The sequence below is a fragment of the Tursiops truncatus genome, chromosome 2, assembly GCF_011762595.2.
Source record: "Tursiops truncatus isolate mTurTru1 chromosome 2, mTurTru1.mat.Y, whole genome shotgun sequence".
Taxonomy (NCBI): domain Eukaryota; kingdom Metazoa; phylum Chordata; class Mammalia; order Artiodactyla; family Delphinidae; genus Tursiops; species Tursiops truncatus.
The window spans coordinates 11,421,777-11,442,856 of record NC_047035.1 but is presented as its reverse complement, the minus strand read 5'-3'; the positions used below and the strand labels follow the sequence as shown (position 1 = coordinate 11,442,856).

General features: G+C 46.5%; 1 protein-coding gene across 5 annotated transcripts in view; it reads right to left on the bottom strand.

Moving 5' to 3' along the window:
* Window positions 1–10,142: 10,142 nt before the first annotated feature.
* Window positions 10,143–21,080, bottom strand: part of BTBD7 (BTB domain containing 7) — an 81,023-nt gene continuing 70,085 nt past the window's right edge. For 4 of the 5 annotated variants that reach the window (XM_019918688.3, XM_073800095.1, XM_073800096.1 and 1 more), the window contains 4 exons: window positions 20,383–20,572; window positions 19,797–19,975; window positions 17,371–17,805; window positions 10,143–15,465 (listed from right to left, as the gene is read on the bottom strand). In XM_019918688.3, the coding sequence (XP_019774247.1) occupies window positions 14,650–15,465; window positions 17,371–17,805; window positions 19,797–19,975; window positions 20,383–20,572 (1,620 nt within the window). In that variant the 3' untranslated portion in view covers window positions 10,143–14,649. Of the gene's footprint in view, window positions 15,466–17,370; window positions 17,806–19,796; window positions 19,976–20,382; window positions 20,573–21,080 lie in introns of those variants that run through there. The other variant, XM_073800097.1, reaches the window with a different exon arrangement.

Here is a 21,080-nt window from a genome sequence, read left to right as displayed (position 1 = left end):
GTGGTTTTTCAGATTGTTTTTAGTCACTTTTTTTTTTTTAAAGAAGACGTTGCAGGTAGGAGTTTATTAATTTATTTTATTTATTTTGCTATGTTGGGTCTTCGTTTCTGTGCGAGGGCTTTCTCTAGTTGTGGCAAGCGGGGGCCACTCTTCATCACATTGCGCGGGCCTCTCACTGTCACGGCCTCTCTTGTTGCGGAGCACAGGCTCCAGACGCACAAGCTCAGTAGTTGTGGCTCACGGGCCTAGTTGCTCCGCGGCATGTGGGATCCTCCCAGACCAGGGCTCGAGCCCGTGTCCCCTACATTAGCAGGCAGATTCTCAACCACTGCGCCACCAGGGAAGCCCTGTTTTTAGTCACTTTTAAATGTACACAGCCTCCCTTTGCAGGCTCTAAGAAAATGGGTCCACTCTGGCAGCTCTGCCTGCCCTGGGGCCCTGCTGCAGCAGAGGGTATGGTTCCTGTCTCTGCAGCTGTTTTATCAGATTCAACCTGATCCCAGGTCCCGCCAGCAGAGCTCCTTCACTGCCCTCCCCACCCCCATTTTAGGACACCTCTGAGGAGGGAGGGTCCATGATTCCCTCTGGGGCCTAGATGAACAGAGAACAAAGAAATGGGTGGTCATGACCTATCGCAGTGTGTTCAGGTCCTGCTGTGTGCAAGGGAGAGGGCTGGGAGCCCACAGGCCAAGGAAGAGATGAGGTCCACCTCCATGGTAGCCATTATTTTAAAAGTAAATGTGAGAACAAACCAAGAAGCCAGTGCAGAGGCCCATCTTTGGCCTCCCCGCAGCTCTCGCTTCCTTGGAAATGAGTCACACTTGAGGTCATCACCCGTGGTGAGTTAAGCGCAAGTGAATGAAGTGCTCTCTGTAGGCCTGGAGCTGCCCGCATCTCTGAACACGCAGGATTACAGGGAAACAGCAGTTCTCCCAGCTCCCCCAGAGGACCCTAGTGGACTGGAAGAAAATTGAAAGAGCAGCCCCAGTGACAGTCGGACCTTGGCAGTGACCTAGTGAAGCTCCCATGGAGGGTGAGTGTGTTCTGGGGATTGTGGGGAGCACAGGAAGCCAACCCAGCAGAGCTCCCGGGAACCAGTGAGGCTGCCTCCCAGTCAGCTCACCTGGAAGTGGCTGCCAGGCACGAGCTTTGGCCTGAGGGGCATCCGGCATTTGGCACGGGGCCAAAGCCATACTCTACTCAGTTGTGCCCCGAACCACTGGGCCTTAGACGGGTTGTGTTCCATACTTAGTCACAGGATCCCTAGGTTGGAAGGGATCTGAGAAGTCACCCAGCCTCACCTCTCGGGAAGGGGTCCCTCCCTCGTGGGTGATGCTCAGAGGGGACCAGCGCTGGTCTTGGCCACCGGGCTTCCATGCCTCCATGCTCTTGGTGGCAATGCCTCCCCTTCCCTGCCGGGTGACTTGAGGCGCCTTGGTCTTCTCTCTCAGCTGTGGGCAGAAATCCTGTGAGCCCTGTGGAGCCCGGCTTAGGAGAAGCCAACGGCCTGGAAGGTGGAGGGGAGAGAAAACCAGGCCCTCAGTGATGCACGCACTGAGCCCCTGGATTAGTCTTGTCTGAAGCTCATACAGCTCGTAGACTTTTCCGTAGCAGGGAACACTTCTGCGGTCCTCTAGCTCCTGCTTCTGAGCGCTTCTGGTGACACAGTGCCCCCTACTGCACACGGCACTCGTCCCCTGCTCTCCCAGTCTTGGTGCCTTTTCCTGTGGAAAAAGTCTGGATACTTCTGGACTTTTCCACTGGCCTCCCATCCAAATCTTTGTTCTGGTCTTCTCCCAGGGACTCCTTGGCTGCCCCCGCTTAACTTTGCCTCAACTGCATCCCCCTGGAGATGGCTGGGTTTCTCCTCAGCCATCTGTCCTCCTGTTGGAGCCTGTGGCTTGTGCTACTCTGTTTCTCCCACTCACGTCCCCGACTCCTGGCTTCCCTCTCTTGCCTCTGCCTCAGGCCTTAAGGCTCCTGGATGCAGCTGACCTGTAGTTAAATGAGCCAAATTGAAAAGTTCTACAGCTGTATTGGGTTCTCCAGAGAAACAGAACCAATAGCGGATATATACACCCATCTCTCTCTCTCTCTCTCTTTCTCTCTGTGTCTCTCTCTATATATCTATAAAACAAGGAATTGATTCACATGACTGGAGGCTGAGAAGTCCCATGATCTACTGTCTGCAAGCTGGAGACCCAGGAAAGACAGTGGGGTAGTTCCAGTCGCAGCCCGAAGGTCCAAGAACCAGGGGAGCTGATGATGTAAGTAAGTGTCAGTCCTAGTGCCAGAGGAGACCAGTGTCCGAGCTCAGACGGGCAGAGAGTAAATTCTCCCTCCGCTTTTTTGTTCTATTCAGGCCCTCAATGGACTGAATGATGCCCACCACACTGGGAGGCTCATCTGCTTTACTCAGACTGCAGGTACAAATGCTAATCTAACTCAGAAACGCTCTCCTAGACACACCAGGATGACGTTTAGCCAAATGTCTGGGCACCCCACGGCCCAGTGAAGTTGACACAGAAAATCAGCCATCACAACAAGCGACCCGTTTGTCTCATTCCACCCTGAGCAGCACCTGTGGAGCGAGAGAGGCCGCCTGGGGTCTGGAGTCATGGCCTGTGCCCCGGCTGTTACGTTCTCTGGGCCGCAGGTGCCGCTCAGGCCATTCCCTGAGACTACGCTGGGGTCACAGCACCCCAGCCGCGAGGGAAGAGGCTCTCTGCTCCCTCAGGCCTGGAGCTGTGAATAAAATGGGGCAGCAGCTGAGGAGAGAGAAGCTGCTGAGAATGACAGACACACCTTCCCCACCAGTTTCTTCACAAAGCTGTGGAGCCAGCCACTGATTCCATTCTCAGGTCAGCTGCTGTGACGGAGGCCTCCGGCTGTCTCCTGCCCAGCCTCGCCTCCCCTCCCCTCCACGACCTCTTCATTATGGATGGAGAGACACTGCCGTGTGGCTAATATTCAGATCGTCACTTCGTAACAACACTTAGCCCTGTTAGTGATGACATATTCGTGAGTTTATTTGCTTAGTATCTGTCCTCCCCACTAAACGGTTAATTCCGCGAGGTCAGGGACTGTCCTTCCAGCTCATGGTTAAAGGGCTGGAACCTGGGGGCCGCCTGCCCCGCTGTCAGGTGACTGCACAGCTGCGGGCTGCACGCGTTTGCGCGCCTGATCTCATTCACCCACCCACAGCAGCCTGAAGAGTATGATTGTCCGTCCCCATTTTACAGATGTGAAAACTGAGGCTCTGAGAAACCGGGGGTCCATAGCTTGCCAGGGGTGACTCCCAGCTCATTTCATTCCACAGTCTGGCCTCATTCAAGTGGGGCACCAGGAACAGCTAAGAATCTTGGAGCAGGGACTATCCTGGCAGTCCAGTGGTTAAGACTCCACACTTTCACTGCAGGGCGCACAGGTTTGATCCCTGGTCGGGGAACAAAGATCCTGCATGCTGTGTGGCGCGGCCAAAAACATTCTTGGAGCAGAAATGATGGAAGATGCCAATAGTTTTTGCATAAATCACAGGATGTCGTATTTTGCCCTGGGATAGGAGGGACATTGACTCTTCTGGGTTTTGTTTTGGTAAATTCACTTCTACTTACATGACAGAATTGGACTGTCTTGCAGCATCTAAACCACTCCAGGGAGGGTTTCCTACGCCTTCCAAGAAACACGACCCCAGCGCAGCGTCCCCAGGCGAGAGGCTGGGAACGGATGGCGACCCCAGCGGAGAGCGTGGTGCCTTCGCCCACAAGGAGTATCACAGAAGAGAGGACGAGGGAAACGGTGGCAGCCTATTTTGCCCACGAGGTCCAGGCGTGAGGAGCGAGCTGGAGGGTGGCCCCCGTGAGAGGAGGCTAGGGTGGAAAGTGGCCAGGAGCTGGGTGAGGGCTGACTCAGCTGGCCTGGGCACTGAGGCCAGAAGCCTGGGCACCGTGGGGACCATGGGGACTGTGGCTGTACAACTGTCTTCAGTTGTCCCCCAAAGCTGGGTCCAGACCCAGGAGATGGACATGTCCATTGTTTATGGGTTGAGTTTGGCCAGAAAATTGGTGGGAAGGTAAGCAAATTGAGGAGGCCAACACCTAGGGACATTGGGCTGTCCTTGAGAGGGGAGCAAGGAGGCCAGAGGTCAGAGGTTCCAGAGGAAGACAGGAGGGGCATCTGGGACATAGTGGCCTGAGCAGGAAGTGAGCTAAGGTTTCAATGGTGGAGCCCTTCTGGGGACAAGGGGAAAGGTCACAGAGTCGGTGGAAGGGGAATAGAAGAGCAGGTAGCTGGAGATGGTTCCCGGCGCTACCCAGGTTGATGGCCGGGCCTGGAACAAGAGGACAACAGCGAGGCTGCGACAAGTCCTCGGGGTATGAAACGAGTGACAGCGTACTGGTCACGAGCTGAGAGTGGGACAGCCAGACGGCAGGGGCTGCAGAGGTGCTAGGGGTGTTACAGGGGGGCCGCCACACACTGCCTATCCTGACCCTCAAGTGTGGAAAGTGCGAGACGCCAGTTCTCGGGAGAGGCCTGCAGGGCGGGAGGAGGGCTGGACCTCAGCTAAGGCAAGAGGCAGGAGAGGAGAGAGTGGGAAGGTGGGGGAAGCATGCAGGAAAGGTGGGCAACGCGGATGGGGTTGGGGGACGGCCTGGGAATCCAGGGGGCTGTGCAAGCCACCTGGGAGAGCGGGAACAGCAGGTCCAGGGGGACGACGGACCCCATCGCTGCAAAGGGCACAGTCCTGGAAGCCGCGGGGGGATGCTGGGAAGTTGGGGCACTCGGGCCTCTCAGGGCCATCCACACCTGGACTAACCAGAGTTTGGGTGGATCTGTTCAGAATGTGGAGAAATGGGAAGGACAAATGTTTTTAGTTTGGTCACAGAGGGTGGTGAGGTATCTGGTTCCTCTGATGGAAGGTTCCAGAAATGGAGGATGTTTACGTGGGTTTAAGGTGAGGGATTTCAGGAGGAGAGTGCGAAAGGCAACAGCTGCCCACAGACCCTCACAGCAGGCCTGCCAGGGGTGTTGAGGGGCTTCTTCACCTGAGAATGGGGAGAAGACTCAGAGTGACTCGAGGATTATGTGGCAAAATACTTAAAAGTCCACAGTCAAAGCTCACTCCGTGAACTCTGTGAACTACTGTCACCCCATTTAAGGATGAGGACCCGTAGGCTCCTCGTGGCGCCCGGTGACGGTCCCTGCTAGGCAAGTCTCCCTCTGGAACACGAGCCCTTCCTCCCTCGGGGTTTCTGGTCTCGGCTTCCTCACTCTCTCCCAAGCTCGGCCACCATCCAGCAGTGGTCACAAACATGCTTGGACACCAGACTTTGTGGATGCAGATGCCTCGAAATTTACAGACAAGTGACGCTGGCCCCAAATCCAAGGCTCTGCAAGATGTGAGGCTCACCCACTGGGAAGACATCAGAGGAGGACGTCTTAACTCTGATGCTGACGCAAAGGCTCATGGCCGGCATCTGAGGCTATTCGGAACGGTGAGCTCTGGGGGTTTGGAGACCAAATAAAAAGGAGCCCATGGGCAAAAGGTGTGCAGACAAGGGACATGTCAGTGGGTCCTTGAGGTGAAGTCAAGACCGAGGTGAGGGCCATGGGCCCAGTGTCGTCATCACTGTCAAGTGTAAAGCTGCGTTTGGAGCTGGGACATTTAATGTAGGCTTAGCGGATGATGGTGAGCAGACCCACGATTCACTTCCATACTTTCTGTGAAGGGAGCGTCCCTCAAACTCGGACAAATAAGCAAATGTGGAGGCAAAGGTCTGGGGGGGTCTGGGGAGTGTGAGGGTCCCTTCCGGGGAGCTGTCATGTTACTGTCAATCGGAGAGATGACAAATACTAGAAATGACCAATGTCTCAGTTCATCTGCTTTGGTCCTGTTACAAGGGGGATGGGATGGCAGGTTCTGGCAACTAAGGACAGGGACCTTCACTGGGGTTCTCTAGAGGTTTTTTAAAATACATTTATTTATTTATTTTGGCTGCACCAGGTATTAGCTGCAGTGTGTGGGATCTTCGTTGCTGCATCTGAGATCTTTACTTGCCGCATGCAGGATCTAGTTCCCTGACCAGGGATCAAACCCGGGCCCCCTGCATTGGGAGCTCGGAGTCTTAGCCACTGGACCACCAGGGAAGCCCCTCCCTAGAGGATTCTAAAATGAACTCCTGCTACTGCTGAATGATTTCTTTTTTTTTTTTTAAAGACATAGATAATGATTTTTTTTTTTTTTTTTTTTTTTTTTTTTTTTTTTTTTGTGGTACGCGGGCCTCTCACTGTTGTGGCCTCTCCCGTTGCGGAGCACAGGCTCCGGACGCGCAGGCTCAGCGGCCATGGCTCACGGGTCCAGCTGCTCCGCGGCATGTGGGATCTTCCTGGACCGGGGCACGAACCCGTGTCCCCTGCGTCGGCAGGCGGACTCTGAACCACTGCACCACCAGGGAAGCCCAGATAATGATTTTTTTATATTTATTTATTTATTTATCTTTTGCTTCATTGGCTCTTTGTTGCTGCGCGCGGGCTTTCTCTAGTTGCGGCGAGCGGGGGCTACTCTTCTTTGCGATGCACGGGCTTCTCATTGTGGTGGCTTCTCTTGTTTCAGAGCACAAGCTCTAGGCACATGGGCTCAGTAGTTGTGGCACGCAAGCTCAGTAGTTGTGGCACGCGGGCTCAGTAGTTGTGGCGCACAGGCTTAGCTGCTCTGCGGCATGTGGGATCTTCCCAAACCAGGGCTCAAACCCGTGTCCCCTGCATTGGCAGGCGGATTCTTAACCACTGGGCCACCAGGTAAGTCCCTGAATGATTTCTGATACTTGGAGAAAGTAGTTGTGATTAGGAACTAACAGTCTTTTTTAGTTTTGGTCGTGCCGCAAATCTTGTGGGATCTTAGTTCCCCAACCAGGGATTGAACCTGGGCCCTCGGCAGCGAGAGCATGGAGTCCTAACCACTGGACCGCCAGGGAATTCCCGGAACTAAGAGTCTTTTAAGAACAAATTATGCTGAGCTGGCCTCCTCCTCTTCCATGGGGGATAGACCCCAGCTGGACTGCACATGGGCGTGTGACAGTCTCTCATGAGGGACGTGTGGAGATGAAGAAGGGGGTTTGGCCATGACTCCCAACACCTCACCACTGCCCCAGCCTCCGTGCTCTCCGCGCGCCTCTCCACCCTGAGCTCCTCACCCAGGCCATCGCCTCATCTCCCACGCAGACTCCCGCACCAACCCGACCCCACCTGGCTTCTCTCCCTATCCCGTCACCAAACCGCTCTTGCCAACCTCACTCACCTTCTCCATGGTGCCGACCCAAAGCATCTTTTGAGCCTGATTTTCCAAAATCTCCGAGCAGCAGCCACTGAGTTAACTTTTGGGGAGGGGTGGAATTGATCCTTCATCTCTTAACATTTAACTTGAAAAAGTAATACATGCAGGTAATTTAAAAATTCAACCAGTACAAAAAGTATACAGCTAAGTTCCCCCCACCCGATTACAATGCCCTTCTCTCTCCAGAGGCAGTCCTGCCTCATAGGTCTTTGCAGACGTTTTTATGAATATACAAGTTTATTATGTAGCTCCTTTTTCTTGTCTGCTCCACAAGTGGGAGCGTCCATATGCCCTGTTTTGTTTTTTACTCCTTTCACTTTATAAATTCTGAAGATCACATTCCGTCCTTTTTGAACAGCCTCTGCCTGGCCTTCTGAGTACCACACTAGTTCTCTTTCTACCTGGTAGCCCGCCCTTGGTCAGCAACTCCCTCAAGCTGACCTAGAAAGGTCGGAGTTCCTCCAGAGTTCATTCCTAGGCTCTCTTTTCATCTTTAAACCTTCCCCACTAAGTCACCTTATCTACTCCCGAGGCTTTCAATGCCACCCACGTATGTGGACAATTCCCACCTGGCACCTCCAGCTTGGCCCCTTGCTTCTGAGTTCCCAGCTTACATGGAATCACCAAGTGAACACAAGCAACGTTAAACTCATGGTCTTTCCCCTAGATCTGACGCCTCCCGCTCTCTCCCCACGTCCAAGCAATGCCCAAGTCCTGCAGATATCACTTCCTGACCATATTCCTCTGTTCTCTGCAGCCTCCCGCCTGGTTTCCTGACGCATTCCTGCTCTGCCTCAATCCAGTGATGTGCGGCATGCAAATCTGATTACATTTATGCCCCTGCTTAAAACCCTACAGCAGTTTCCCGTTGATCCTGTTGGGATCAACTTCAAAATCCTTGGCCTGCCCTGGAAGGGCTGGCAAGATGGGCTCAACCCTCTGTCCCAGCCCACACCGGTTTCCCCAGTGCTCAGGACCTCCTGCCTCAGGTTCTGCCTCGTCCCCGAAACCTCCCAGGAAACCCGCCCCTCCTAGCCCCATGACTCCACCTTCCCCTGCACTTTGAAGGTCACTTCCACATGGAAGCCTTCCCAATCCCAGGACCAGTAAGACCCCCAACCTTACCTCTGTAATGGTACGATGTCTTTTCTTCCTTGACACCCTAACGTTCTTATGGGTGGGGCTGTGACTGTCTTGTTCATTCCTGTCACCTCAGGGCCTAGCAGGGTCTGGCAGGTAGAAGTTGCTTACTTATTGGATAAATGTTTGAACAAGTAAATGCCATGCTTGTAACTACCTCCACTCTCTGCACACTATGGTCCCCCTGCCTGGGCCACCATGCTTTCTGGTGTTCAGTACAACACCGTGGCTGAGAACTTGGGCTCTGTAGCCACAATGCCTGGGTTTGAACTCAGGCTCTGCCAACTTACTAGCTGTGTGACCTTGGACAAGTCACTTGATATCTCTGTGCTTTGGTTTCCTCATTTGTAAAATGCACTAATAATAGTAGGTGATTCACAGAGGATTAAAGAAAACAATACTTAACTCATTGATTACAGGAAAAAAAAATAAAGTGCTTTGTAGTGAATCCAGTGTGTTTCTCCTCCCATTCATTCCTGGGCCATGTCAAGCCAGCCTTCCCCTCAGCCACAGTAACCTCCTATTGCTATGTACTGTTCCAATTGTCTCTAGCTAGTTTTTGTTTTTTGTTTTTTTTTGTTTTTTTTTTGGCTGCGTCGGGTCTTAGTTGCCCTGGGAGGGCTTAGTTGCTCCGCAGCATGTGGTATCTTAGTTCCCCGACCGGGGATCAAACTCACGTCCCCTGCATTAGGAAGGTGGATTCTTAACCACTGGACCACCAGGGAAGTCTCTTCCTACTTTAAAGCTTCTGAGAATAGGTATCCTGTCTGCTTTATCTGTTGCTCCACATTCCCAAACTTTGGGAAGAGTGGACTCAAGAACTATTCCTTAATGCACTGAGGAGAGGTAAGGCCTCAAGTAGCTAGGGAAGCTGGCCTGAACTCACCTTTCCAGGGGAATCCACAAGAACAGAAGTGAAAGTTGACTTACCCAATTTCCTGTTTTAGATTTTGAGGAAGCTCACCTTCAGAAACCTTAGGTTTTATTTTATCTTGATATTCCACAGTTAAACCTAAGACGGTTACGAAATATAAAAAGAGAACTGCCCCAGTGAGGCACAAAGGGTGAAATGCTGGGATGGAACTTATTAGTGCAATGATTAAAGTAAAAATTTTAAATAGTGATTTTAAAAAACGGAAATTGGAAAACTTTCTATTTTGCATGTTTTTTTGGGAAAACTAGACTCTAGATCATGACTCCATTTCCCTTTCAAATGGAAAAATATTAACGCTCCTGAGTTTGAATCTAAGCCAGGTGTCTGACACTTGGAGGCCTGTGAATCTTGGGGTGCATTTGGGTCTCTCACCGACGGACCACAGCCCTTCCAGTGACTGATTCATTCCAGTTGCTGGGTCCCTGTGTTTGGAATGCTGAACTTCCTCTGGAGACCCCTGTGCAAGTTACTTTTTTGCTCAAATTGTAAAATGAAATCTCTCAGAAATGCCCCAGTGAAATCACAGAAAATTCTGAACTTGAATCAAATGAAACATGGTATTTCCAAGAAATCCATAATACTTGAAAAAAGCCTCTGAATGACTGAAAGCATAGAGACAGAGGAGAAGTCCACCTAGAAAACCTCCCACTTCTACCTAGTGGTGGGGACAACATTGCTTCTATAACTGAGGGCTGTGTGCTACCTGCTAAAACAGACTGTATCCAACTCAGCGGGTTCTATCCAAGCCATTTATTTGAAACGCCAACTATATGTAGGATAAAGTCAGTGTTACATGCTTGTCAGTAACAGTAGAAAAATAGAACCAGTGAAAACCTTTGTACAACTGTAATGATACTCAAAAGAGAAATGTATCATTTTACAATGCTTCACACAGACGAATTCAAGTTTGGAGGTACCTAAATAAAAATACTATATATTTCTTTAAAAAACACTATGTACATTTGAAGCGTAAACAAGTTTTACAAAGTACTGGTTATGCAGGTTGTAGAAAACACTTGCATAGGACATGAAATCAGTTTAAGAAAAATTTCTGAGCCTTTAGCATTGAAGGCACTTGACTTTATACCAGTAACAGCACAACCACAAGAAATGCAGTGTTGTAGAAGATACCGCCTCTCTGATGCACAGACGTGGTACACAAACAGCAAGTGGAGTTCAGGAATCTTTATCGTTCAGCCACCCCACCTAAGAGCAGGATTCCGTCCCACGTGCCCATGGAACCCAGATACACAGTCACGTGCAGGTACACGATGAAGCTTCCAGAGCTCATTTCAGCTCTTAGACAGAACCCACGTAAACACACAGACACAAGAAGTTATTTTCAAGACACACACTTGCAAGTAATCTTTCTATAGAAACGGCCACAGCATTATAACATTCAGAATATGGAAGATTGACTCCTGGTCTGAGGCTTCTCTAGAGGAAAAGAAAAATCAAAAAACTTGCCAATACAACAATTACATAACACCTATTGCAATCGACAGGACAAAAAGACAACTAAACATTTCATAAAACACTGTTCGTACAACAGTGTTAATGGAAAATAATACAATACACTTTAGTGTGTGACGGTAATTCTTTTAGTAAGGTTATCTGTAATGAGGTTTTAAAGTAAACTCCTTAGTAGACAAAGTAAACCACTGCAGAACGGGGAATAGCACCCATCACTGCTGCTTTAATAGTAACTTTCAACAGTAAGTTGAAGGTCAACCAAATAATTAAAAAAAAAAAAAAAGGCAAACATTTCCCTTTGAGTTCAGTCCTAAGATAAAAACATAAATGCCTTAGAATTGCAAAACCAGTATCTTACAAGTGTTTCAGAAACACATTTTCCCCTAAAAGGCGGATTTCAACATGAAAATTCATATTTTGATGAGTAGTTACTGAGAAGTGTTCATCTTTCACCTCTAGAGACCAGCACGCGGGGATCATCTTTGCGTCCCGCTGCTGCCAACACGTGGGGGTCATCTTTGCACCCTGCTGCTGCTGCTGTATATGCTATTTCCCCTCCATCATCACTTAAATCCAAAGGGACACGTATGGTCCACTGCTGCTAGAGCTTGGACAACAAATCCAAAGAAAACTCAATAAAGAACAGTTTGTTAAGGAAGCATAAACAAGAATTAAGCAAAGTTTCATAGAGTTCAACCAAAAAAACCCCCAAAAGACTCAAATAAAAAGAACTCATTTAAAATCTACCTGGTTACCAAAATGTCAGGAGAGATTAGGTCTAGGGACATGCCTAGAAAAAGCTACAGGGGCGTGTGAAAAAGAGTATGTATAGTACATGGTAAATTCAAACAACGATTTTTTCAGGAATAATTTTTGCCTTTCATGCTGCTATCTTTTTCCCTTAGGAGTCACAGGTGACTCTGAACTGAAATTACTAATCAAAATCACAAAACTAAAACAGAAATATAAGAAACAGACCAACAGCATCTTGAAGAAACGTAGATCTTCTCCTTCCGCTCCAGGCTCTAACTGGTATTCGCTAACCTCGACACGGCGGACACCAAAGGTGGCGATTGTCTAATGGCCTGATTGTCCATGGCCTCGAGAGGAGATCTGGTATGTTGAGATTTGGTTCTCATGAAATTTCTACACCGAGTAAAATGCTAGGTCCCGTGGCCTAAATTTTATATTATACATGTTTATTTCTGAGAGCAATCTTACTCAGACTTCACATTTATCTTCGTACAGCACTGAAAGAATTTAATGCTTAGTAAGCATCAAAGAAAACTGAATAGATGGTTTCAAAAGCCAGAGGCACATAGCTATTCAACCTACCCTACTGACCATACTTCACAAGATACATTAAAAGTCCACTAACACCTACCCTAACACTAAACCCACGTCTGTTTCCCTTCTGGAAGTCACAGCAGTCCACGATCCACAGCGCGTTTCTCTCTATACATAGAGTTTAGCCAGGTATGCTACTAAATTATTAAAAGCAAACTTCATAAATTAAATAAAACTATGAACAGTGGCCACTTCTTTTATAATTATATTTTAGGGACGTGAAAGAATATTTAATAAATTTTCAGAAAAATGCATGTGTGGCACCAATAGCTCTCGTCTAACATTTTTAAAAAAAAACAGGTTGGAGATGAGAAAGATTTCCCCCACCAACTACGTCTACTCACTCTTCTTTGCAGTACCAGCACAGCACAGTCTGAATTCAGAATAGAAATTTAAAACTGTATCAAAATAATTCATGTCAACACATGTATATAAATACACATTAAGGAATATGATGGAATTAACACTTTGTGTTTCTGAGGAGAGACAGACTGAGATTGGCTTCAAAAGACACCGTCATCTATCATAAAGTCAAAAACCTACTAAAAATGAGAACAGAGTCCTAACGTTTTTCATCTTTAAAAAAAGGAGCCTCAAAGGCGACGATGTGTAGCCGACCTCACAGTAGCCTGGTGTTGACTCTGGGAGATCTGGGGCTCGGTGTGCAGCTTGGCCGACATCGAGGGACGTACGGGCAGCAGCTAACTAGCCAGGCAGCAGAGCGAGTGGCAGCGGTTTGCCGGTGTAGACAGACAAACTGATGTGTTCCCATCTTTAAGACTACCTACTGTTAGGATTTTTTAAAATGTCAGATTATTCCTGAGTGTATATCCACAGGGTAAAAGTAGGAAAAGATTGTAAGAGAAACTACAGTTTCGGGAGAAATCAGAGTTCTTGACACCCAATAGAAACCTATTTACTTAAAAGTGCATGTCATTCATTTATATGGTAGCTTGTAAAGGCTCCCTAGCCCTGCATAGTTTTAGAGTGAGTGTGAGTGATTCAGAGTTTTTTATATATATACATACACAGAGAAGAGGCTCCCAACATCCTTCACGGGAGGGAGTGTTCAGAAAGTCTCTTTTCTTCTAAGTGCTACGGTTGTGTGTGTATGTGTAAAAATAGAAAGTGAATGCTCAAATAATGCTGAAGTGATTTAAAAACTCAAATACTAATGTATTTACATTGGAGAGTAAGAAAAAAACAGTCCTTAGCTCACACATTGCCCTTCTAAGGGAGGGGATCTTAAAAGATCCCATGTGCTCAGTGGTTCAGTAAAATCCCAAACCAGCGTCCCCAGTGGAGTTCAAGTAGGACATGTAGTATTTCACCCAAGGAAAAAAAAAAAAGGTTTCTTTTTCTTTTTTGGTGACAAAGCATTATGCATTATACAACAACTTCTTTAAAGGAAACCAAAATTCAGACACACTTTGAAAAACACTTAAAAGAAAATATCTGCTTACAAACACCAAATGACATCCGTAAGGCTGAAGCCCTTTTGTTTTTTTCCCACAGAGAGCAAGACAACTGAAGGCAGCAAAGCAGTCACTCCCCCGACATCTGGAGAGTCGCAGCTCAGAACCGGCAACCCCGCAGGGCAGGCTTAAGTTACTTCGCTAATTCCACTTCTTTAGGATTCCAGGAAAGCCGATCGCTTTAGAACCTCATCTAGTGAAACTCTAATCCACACTACCAGAATCTGCAGTGATTCTAACAGCATCTGCACTGTGAATAAAGCAACAGCTTGAGTCTGGACACAAAAGGCTTTTCTCCTTCTTGTTCTTTACTGAACCAGGAAACTTCAGGATCCTGACTGGATTCCTGCTGGAGGAATGAAGACCAGCTCCCAAGACTCATTTAAAAAGTACGACGTTAGATTTATGAAGACTGAGCAGGAAGATTTCTGAACTAAAACGATTACTGAAAAGAGAGGAGCATTTTGATGTGCTGTTCTTTGGAATTTCTATAATTAAAAAATAAACACAGAACTATTTCATAAGAAAATACATCTTAGTGTGCAATCCAATGCACGTGGAAATTGCTAGATGAAAGGTAAAATGCAAAAAAGTATGAAAATACAGTCCTTTAAATGTGGCAATAAAGTTTAACATACTGATATAAAAACAATACAGATAAAAGTACAAGTGCAAAAAAATTCCATCATTTGTAAAGAGAAAAAAAAAAGTGCCAGCTTGCTTGCTCTTAAAAATGCTTCCCCCACACAATTGTTCCAACACAAAACAGACGCAGCATTCAGAATAACCCTCTTAGCATGCCATGTCTAACAGACGTGTATATACAAAAACTAGAATAAAATAACGTGAAACTGAGTTATCAGCTGGCATCAATACTCTAAGTTGTTGGGTTACATCATAAAATGGGATGTTTCACATCTCAGGCACAGACGACTTGGAGGTTGCTCTCAAAGGGCAGACTTTTTGTAGAGGAAGTCTGGCTTGCTTGGTGACCTCCTTCCTCTGCTGATTGAATCTTCCCTTTCCAAATCTGTATTTCGCGGAGCTCCATGGCCCAAGGACTCGCTGTCTGCCAGTCTTCTACCAGATCTCTCTTCTGGAGCTTCAGAGCTACATGCAGAATGTGAAGGTCTGTTAGGAGTCAGCCCAAAAGTCAAGTCAGTTTCCACTGCTGTTCGCCCCCTGACATGGGCTGGACCGTTGCCGGCATTTTCTGGGGCTGCCAAAGGAAAGTCCGACCGCTGGGGAGGCTGCTCAACAACATCGAGGTGTACCGGCTCATTCTTTTGTCTGTGCAGATGCCCATCAGGGGAAAGTGGATATTCTCTCCTAGCTTCTTCCTGCTTTTTAGGAGAGGTCTGGCCAGGTAGGTAGGCTGACTTTAAGCCACTTGGTGATGCCTTATTGTGGCTATACAAATCGGGACCAAAATATCCACCTTGCGGAGGGGAAGGGCTGCGTCTGCCAGGAGCCGGAGTAGACGGTCTACAAGCAGCGTTCGAGAAGTCATAGAAATCTGGATATTCCTGCTGATTTTCTCGAGTGTCTGGTTTTTGCTCTAGTGTGTGTTTCTTTCGAGATGTGTGTGTATGCCTCTGTGGAATACACGATAGATGCTGGGGAGGCCCTGGTACTACTTCAGACACTGACTGGCTTAATTCTGTGTCTACAGCAAGTTCGGGAAGCCTCCTGTCCTTGAGTGACAGTGTGGACACTCCCATGGCGATATCTGGCATTAGATCATTTAGCACAGGTTGTGTACACTGCAAACAGAAACAAAACAGGGGGAGGGTTAAAAGAAAATGGCCCAAGACTCCCTCTTTTTCAAATGATGTTCACTGATTTTTGTTTCCTCTTAGAAAAATGATACATGCTTTTTTTTTTTTTTTTTTTTTTTTTGGCTGTGTCACGCAGCTTGTGGGATCTTAGCTCCCCGACCAGGGATCGAACCCAGGCCCCCGGCAGTGGAAGCATGGAGTCCTAACCTGGATTCCATGGACCATCAGGGAATTCCCCTGCTTATTTTTAAAATGATAAAAATATAGAAAGCTATAAGGCAAAACCCCCACAAAAACCCTAAACTTCCCTACTTGAGATAACCATTGTTATTAGCATTTTGAAGCAGTTCTCTTACCTTTTATATTTTGCACACATATTTTCATAAAATTTAGTGCATATATAACACTGCCATTAATACTATTTAAATTACTGCACACTGTTCTCCACTGTATTGATGAGGCATGACTTCTTAACCATTCTTCCACTGTTGGACCTTAAGGTTGCTTCCAATTTTTCATTATTATAATCAAGACTGTAATGAACATACAGATAAAACACCTTTGACGGGAGTTTTAATTAAAATATAAAGTAGGACTTCCCTGGTGGCACAGCGGCTAAGAATCTGCCTGCCAATACAGGGGACACGGGTTCGATCCCTGTTCCAGGAAGATCCCACATGCTGCGGAGCAACTAAGCCCGCGCACCACAACTGCTGAGCCTGCACTCTAGAACCCGCGAGCCACAACTACTGAAGCCCATGCGCCTAGCGCCCGTGCTCCGCATCAAGAGAAGCCGCTGCGATGAGAAGCCTGTGCACCGCAACGAAAAGTAGCCCCTGCTCGCCGCCACTAGAGAAAGCCCACGTGCAGCAACGAAGACCCAACGCAGCCAAGAATAAATAAATAAATTTATAATAAATAAATAAATAAAATATACAGTAGTAGAACTTTTGTAACTGTAGAACTGAGGGCCAGGCCAATAAGATGGGAATTTGGTTTATTCAACACTATCGATCTTTGCTGTTTCTTCTTTTTGGAGGGGTTCGGGGGGACAGCAGGGAAAGCGGATAGAAGGGTATAAGGTGAGGAAGGACCATAATGTGACCCAAGGCGTACACTAGTCCACAGCTTCCAAAAGGCCAACTTTTAATGAAGATTCCCTTAACTAATATATGTATCTTTTGTTCTTCTCTATATTGAACACTATTAACAGTATGTGACTAAGCAGGCAGACTTAAAAATCACCACTGTTTTTTTTCCAAATGTATTATATAAAACAGAAATTCAGCCTCTAATGCAGTGCAAGATCAAGCAAAGAATTCTTGCTTAATTTACTACCTACTAGCGCTAGCGACTGTGATTTCCAGTCAAATGAGTGTTCTGATGGAATAGCTTGCTAGAGGCAGAGACATGCATGCGGGTTAATTTTCTGCCCATTTTATGAATGAGGAGTCTTCTGCCACATTGTTCCCGATGGTGTACTCAGCTACAAGTAGCTTCCCCTTCCTGCCCCAACAAAGCCTTTGGTAGAATAGTAGACTCTACAGAATAGAGGTCGGGGCCAGACTCCTGACACATGCTTCAACAGCACACTATGAAACCGGTAACGTCATCTGCATTGTCCAGTAACCCCACCCTTCTGGATACCTGCACGCGAACATAAGGGAAGGCCCTGGCCTACTCCCACCGCAAACACCTCGTCTCTCTTCTCCGTCCTTTTTCATCCCCCTACACTCTCTTTTTCTCTCCCTTTTCCATACTCCCTTAAATCTATGCTTTCAGCTTGTCAGTAACACTTCTGGGCACCGCTGAGTCCCAGGGGCCAAGGAAATTGCTTCTTACATTCCAGAAGCTTGTAATTTTAGGTAGGTTACTGAGGTGCAAACTTACCACTTGTCTCTCAGATACTACTGCTGCTGAGGCGGCGGCGGCTACCGTCTGTCTCCCCAGCCCTGTGGTGCCGGGACAGTCAGGTCCTGCTGCTTGAACACCTGGCAAACAGACTGGAGGGGGCACTGCTTTAGGAGCTGGCCTGGAGTGAAACAGTGAATGATTACAGGGATAAGAGAACGAACGTGAAGGGTGTTGGCTGGGAGGTCTTTGTCTCCAGCCCGCTTTGAGGTGGTGATGGACTGGGGTAGCTGGGGGGTGGTACGGCGGTGGTGGAGGTGGCAAGGGTGGATGGAAGGCCACAAAAGAGTCCGGATCTGTAAACACGGTTTCTGCAGCGGGGTTACTGCTAACTCGACATCTCCCAGACTGCCTCATTGTCAAGAGTGGACTTTCATCTCCAAAACGTTCATCAGGAAAGAACTTGTGAGGATTCTAAGAAAGAATGGCGGGGGGGTAAACAAGGTAGGATATTTGTTAGCAGATTTCCTGGACAGAAATTTACAGGCTGAGTTAAGCGACTACCTAGGAAAACCACATTCAGCAACAGTAAAAGGCACAACAGACTTTTCTAGGCCAGAAGCCCAAGGAAAAATTACCTCAAAAACAGTATAAAAGGGTAGAGCGCAGCAGCTATCAAGGAGAGCAGTGTAACTGAATACTCCAGAAAGCAGGTCAGTAATCTCTTGCAAGATTATGTGATAATCAAAAACAGGAAATAAAACCTAATGCAAATATGTCTTTGCTAAGAAAATAAAATTAACATTAAAAACAAAAGGAGGGGGCTTCCCTGGTGGCGCAGTGGTTGAGAGTCCGCCTGCCGATGCAGGGGACACGGGTTTGTGCCCCGGTCCGGGAAGGTCCCACGTGCCGTGGAGCAGCTGGGCCCGTGAGCCATGGCCACTGAGCCTGCGCGTGTCCAGAGCCTGTGCTCCGCAACGGGAGAGGCCACAATAGTGAGAGGCCCGCGTACCGCCAAAAAAATAAAAAAATAAAAACAAAAGGAGGAACTAACACACCATTGTAAAGCAATTACACTCCAATAAAGATGTTTAAAAAATTAAAAAAATTAAGAAATTTTTAAAAAGGAGGAAAAGGCATATAAGTGAGGATTCTAGAACTTTCTGGCAAAACATCTGTACACTTTCAGTCTGAAATAAAAACTACAAAATACTATTCCTTACCTATTATATAGAAATAAGTTTGATTAATATTTTGATAAGCACTAATGGAAATTCTTAAACTGTAAAACTTACACAATTTAAGAGATCAAATTAAGATACAATTTAGAATGGCAAAGAGAATAGAAATGAACAGAAAACAAGCCTGTTTTAGAGATAGAAACCACAGTAAAAATTGAAAATCGAGAACCTAAAAATGGTGGAAAAAAAAAAAAAGAACCTAAAAATGGCCTGCTCCTTGCCTAAGGCCACCATACCATGTTCCCCTTTGAAAACTCAGGCTAAAGTGGTTTGCAGTTAGTGGCAAGAAAACAATTCAATCACTTGACCAGATGAAATTAAATTTTATTTTAGGTTCTACTTTAGTTGCTGTGAAGACTACTTTACACATTTTATACAAAAATGCTACTGCTTTTTGTACCAAATAATTACTAGAAGTGGGTTTCTTCGTGCTAGTTAAAAAAAAATAAAAAGCACTCATTCCTTGATTCTCATGCTTATAGGGTTTGAACCATCATGCAAAAAAAAAAATTCTTATAATAAAGGGGAGGAGAGAGGGAAAAAGAGAGGCATATGGAAGGTCTGTTAAGTATGTAGTAGGCTAAAACCTGATACCTAGTGACCAAACCAGGGACAGAAAGCAGAGAAAGGTCAGAATTTTCTACTTTCTCTTCCACTTCTGTTGGGCGTACATACCATGAACTTTTAGCAGTTAGCATTTATGTGCTTAATATATACAAGAGGCATAGCTGCTTTACATACAGCAGCTCTTATCTTCACAACAATTCATTTTACAGGTAAGGAAACTGAGGCACAGAGTGGTTAAGTAACTTGCTCCAAGTTAACTAATTGGTAAGCAGCAGAGCCAGGATATAAACCCAGTTCTCACTCCAGAGACTGTGCCCTGTCCACTCTACCACACTGCTTCTCACTGGGGGCTTTCAGGTCATCCAAGACACCAGGGACAGTCAAAGAGCATGTACAAAGAAAAAGACATGCTACAAGGGCTCCTTGGGATATGTAAAATACTGCCTGAGTGACAGTCAAGGCTTCTTATATTTTAATCTTTTTTCAAGTATAAAAAATTGAATATTTATTTAGAATGAGAAATTGCAAATTTTAAAATATGACATATAACACAACATCACAAAATCCAAAAGAATACCATAATATTTCCATTATTAATAATAACTGACAATCTAACACAAGGCTCCCTATTTTAAATGGTTTAGTGCCGTTTCCCACCTGCAAGAGCTCTGCAGCAGCATCTGCAAGCCCGAACTCTCTCAATACTCGAATCTGAATTTCATAGCTCACTGTGGCGCCTTCCCCACAGTTAAGTGCGTAGGCTCTCTGCACCTGCTCAGTGTGTCGTAGCTCCTGCAGACGTCTGACCATGTCTTTCATAATGAGGAGACGAGGAACTGGAAGAAGAGAAATAGTTTGTAGGCACAATACCTGAGCTACACAAAAGACCACCTGCTGAATGCAAGAAAAAAGCATGTGTTTTGCATCAGAATCTTCTCATAAATTTTTGATAGTATTTTAATTTCCTGGATAGTAATTTATATACTTCTAATTATTTTTTAAGGTTTTAAAATTTCACTGTGTCCAAAAGGCTCTTGGTAATACCAAACAGCTCCTGAACTGCATTATTAGTTCACAGCCCAAATAAAATTTTACTTGCATATATTCTCTTCTGGATCTCAGGATATTTCAAAAGTCTTTTAAATATATTCATTCTTTTATTCAAATAATTTTTTAAGTCCTGACTATCCAAAATATGATCATTCATTTAAATATAATGCCTGAAACAAGGTTACTGCCTTACCTGGGATTTCATTTGCTACAACCGAAGGAGGGCTTGACTGGTTACTGCTGATCTGCTGGTGGCTGATCACGTGACAGCACTGTGGCACGGCATTATTGACCATGTAAAGTGTGTCTGGCACATTGGACATTCTAACCATTCTCAAACGCACAAGATCTGTTTGTTCCACCATCATCTCGTCTAGCACTGACTGAAAACAATTCAGTATTAACAGAATTAGTCAACCTTACACCTCTGCTAAATCACATTTAGAGAAAGATCACCGCCATCATCATATAAAAAGGGAATTAATTTATTGTTTCCAGTGTATGAAGCTTAAAATTAGTGGTGAAAGGAAAAAGTACCCTAATCTCTTTAATTTTTTCCTACCTCTTTAATTTTTTTTTTGTTTGTTTGTTTGTTTTGTTTTGTTGCGGTACGCAGGCCTCTCACTGCTGTGGCCTCTCCCGTTGCGGAGCACAGGCTCTGGACGCGCAGGCTCAGCGGCCATGGCTCACGGGCCCAGCCGTTACGCAGCATGTGGGATCTTCCTGGACCGGGGCACAAACCCGCATCCCCTGCATCGGCAGGCGGACTCTCAACCACTGCGCCACCAGGAAAGCCCTACCTCTTTAATTTTTAAAGGATCTTTTTGGAGCATCTTTGAAAAGAAAGAATCATTTTCTGAAAAATCTGCTTTTTTTTTTTTAATTTACTTT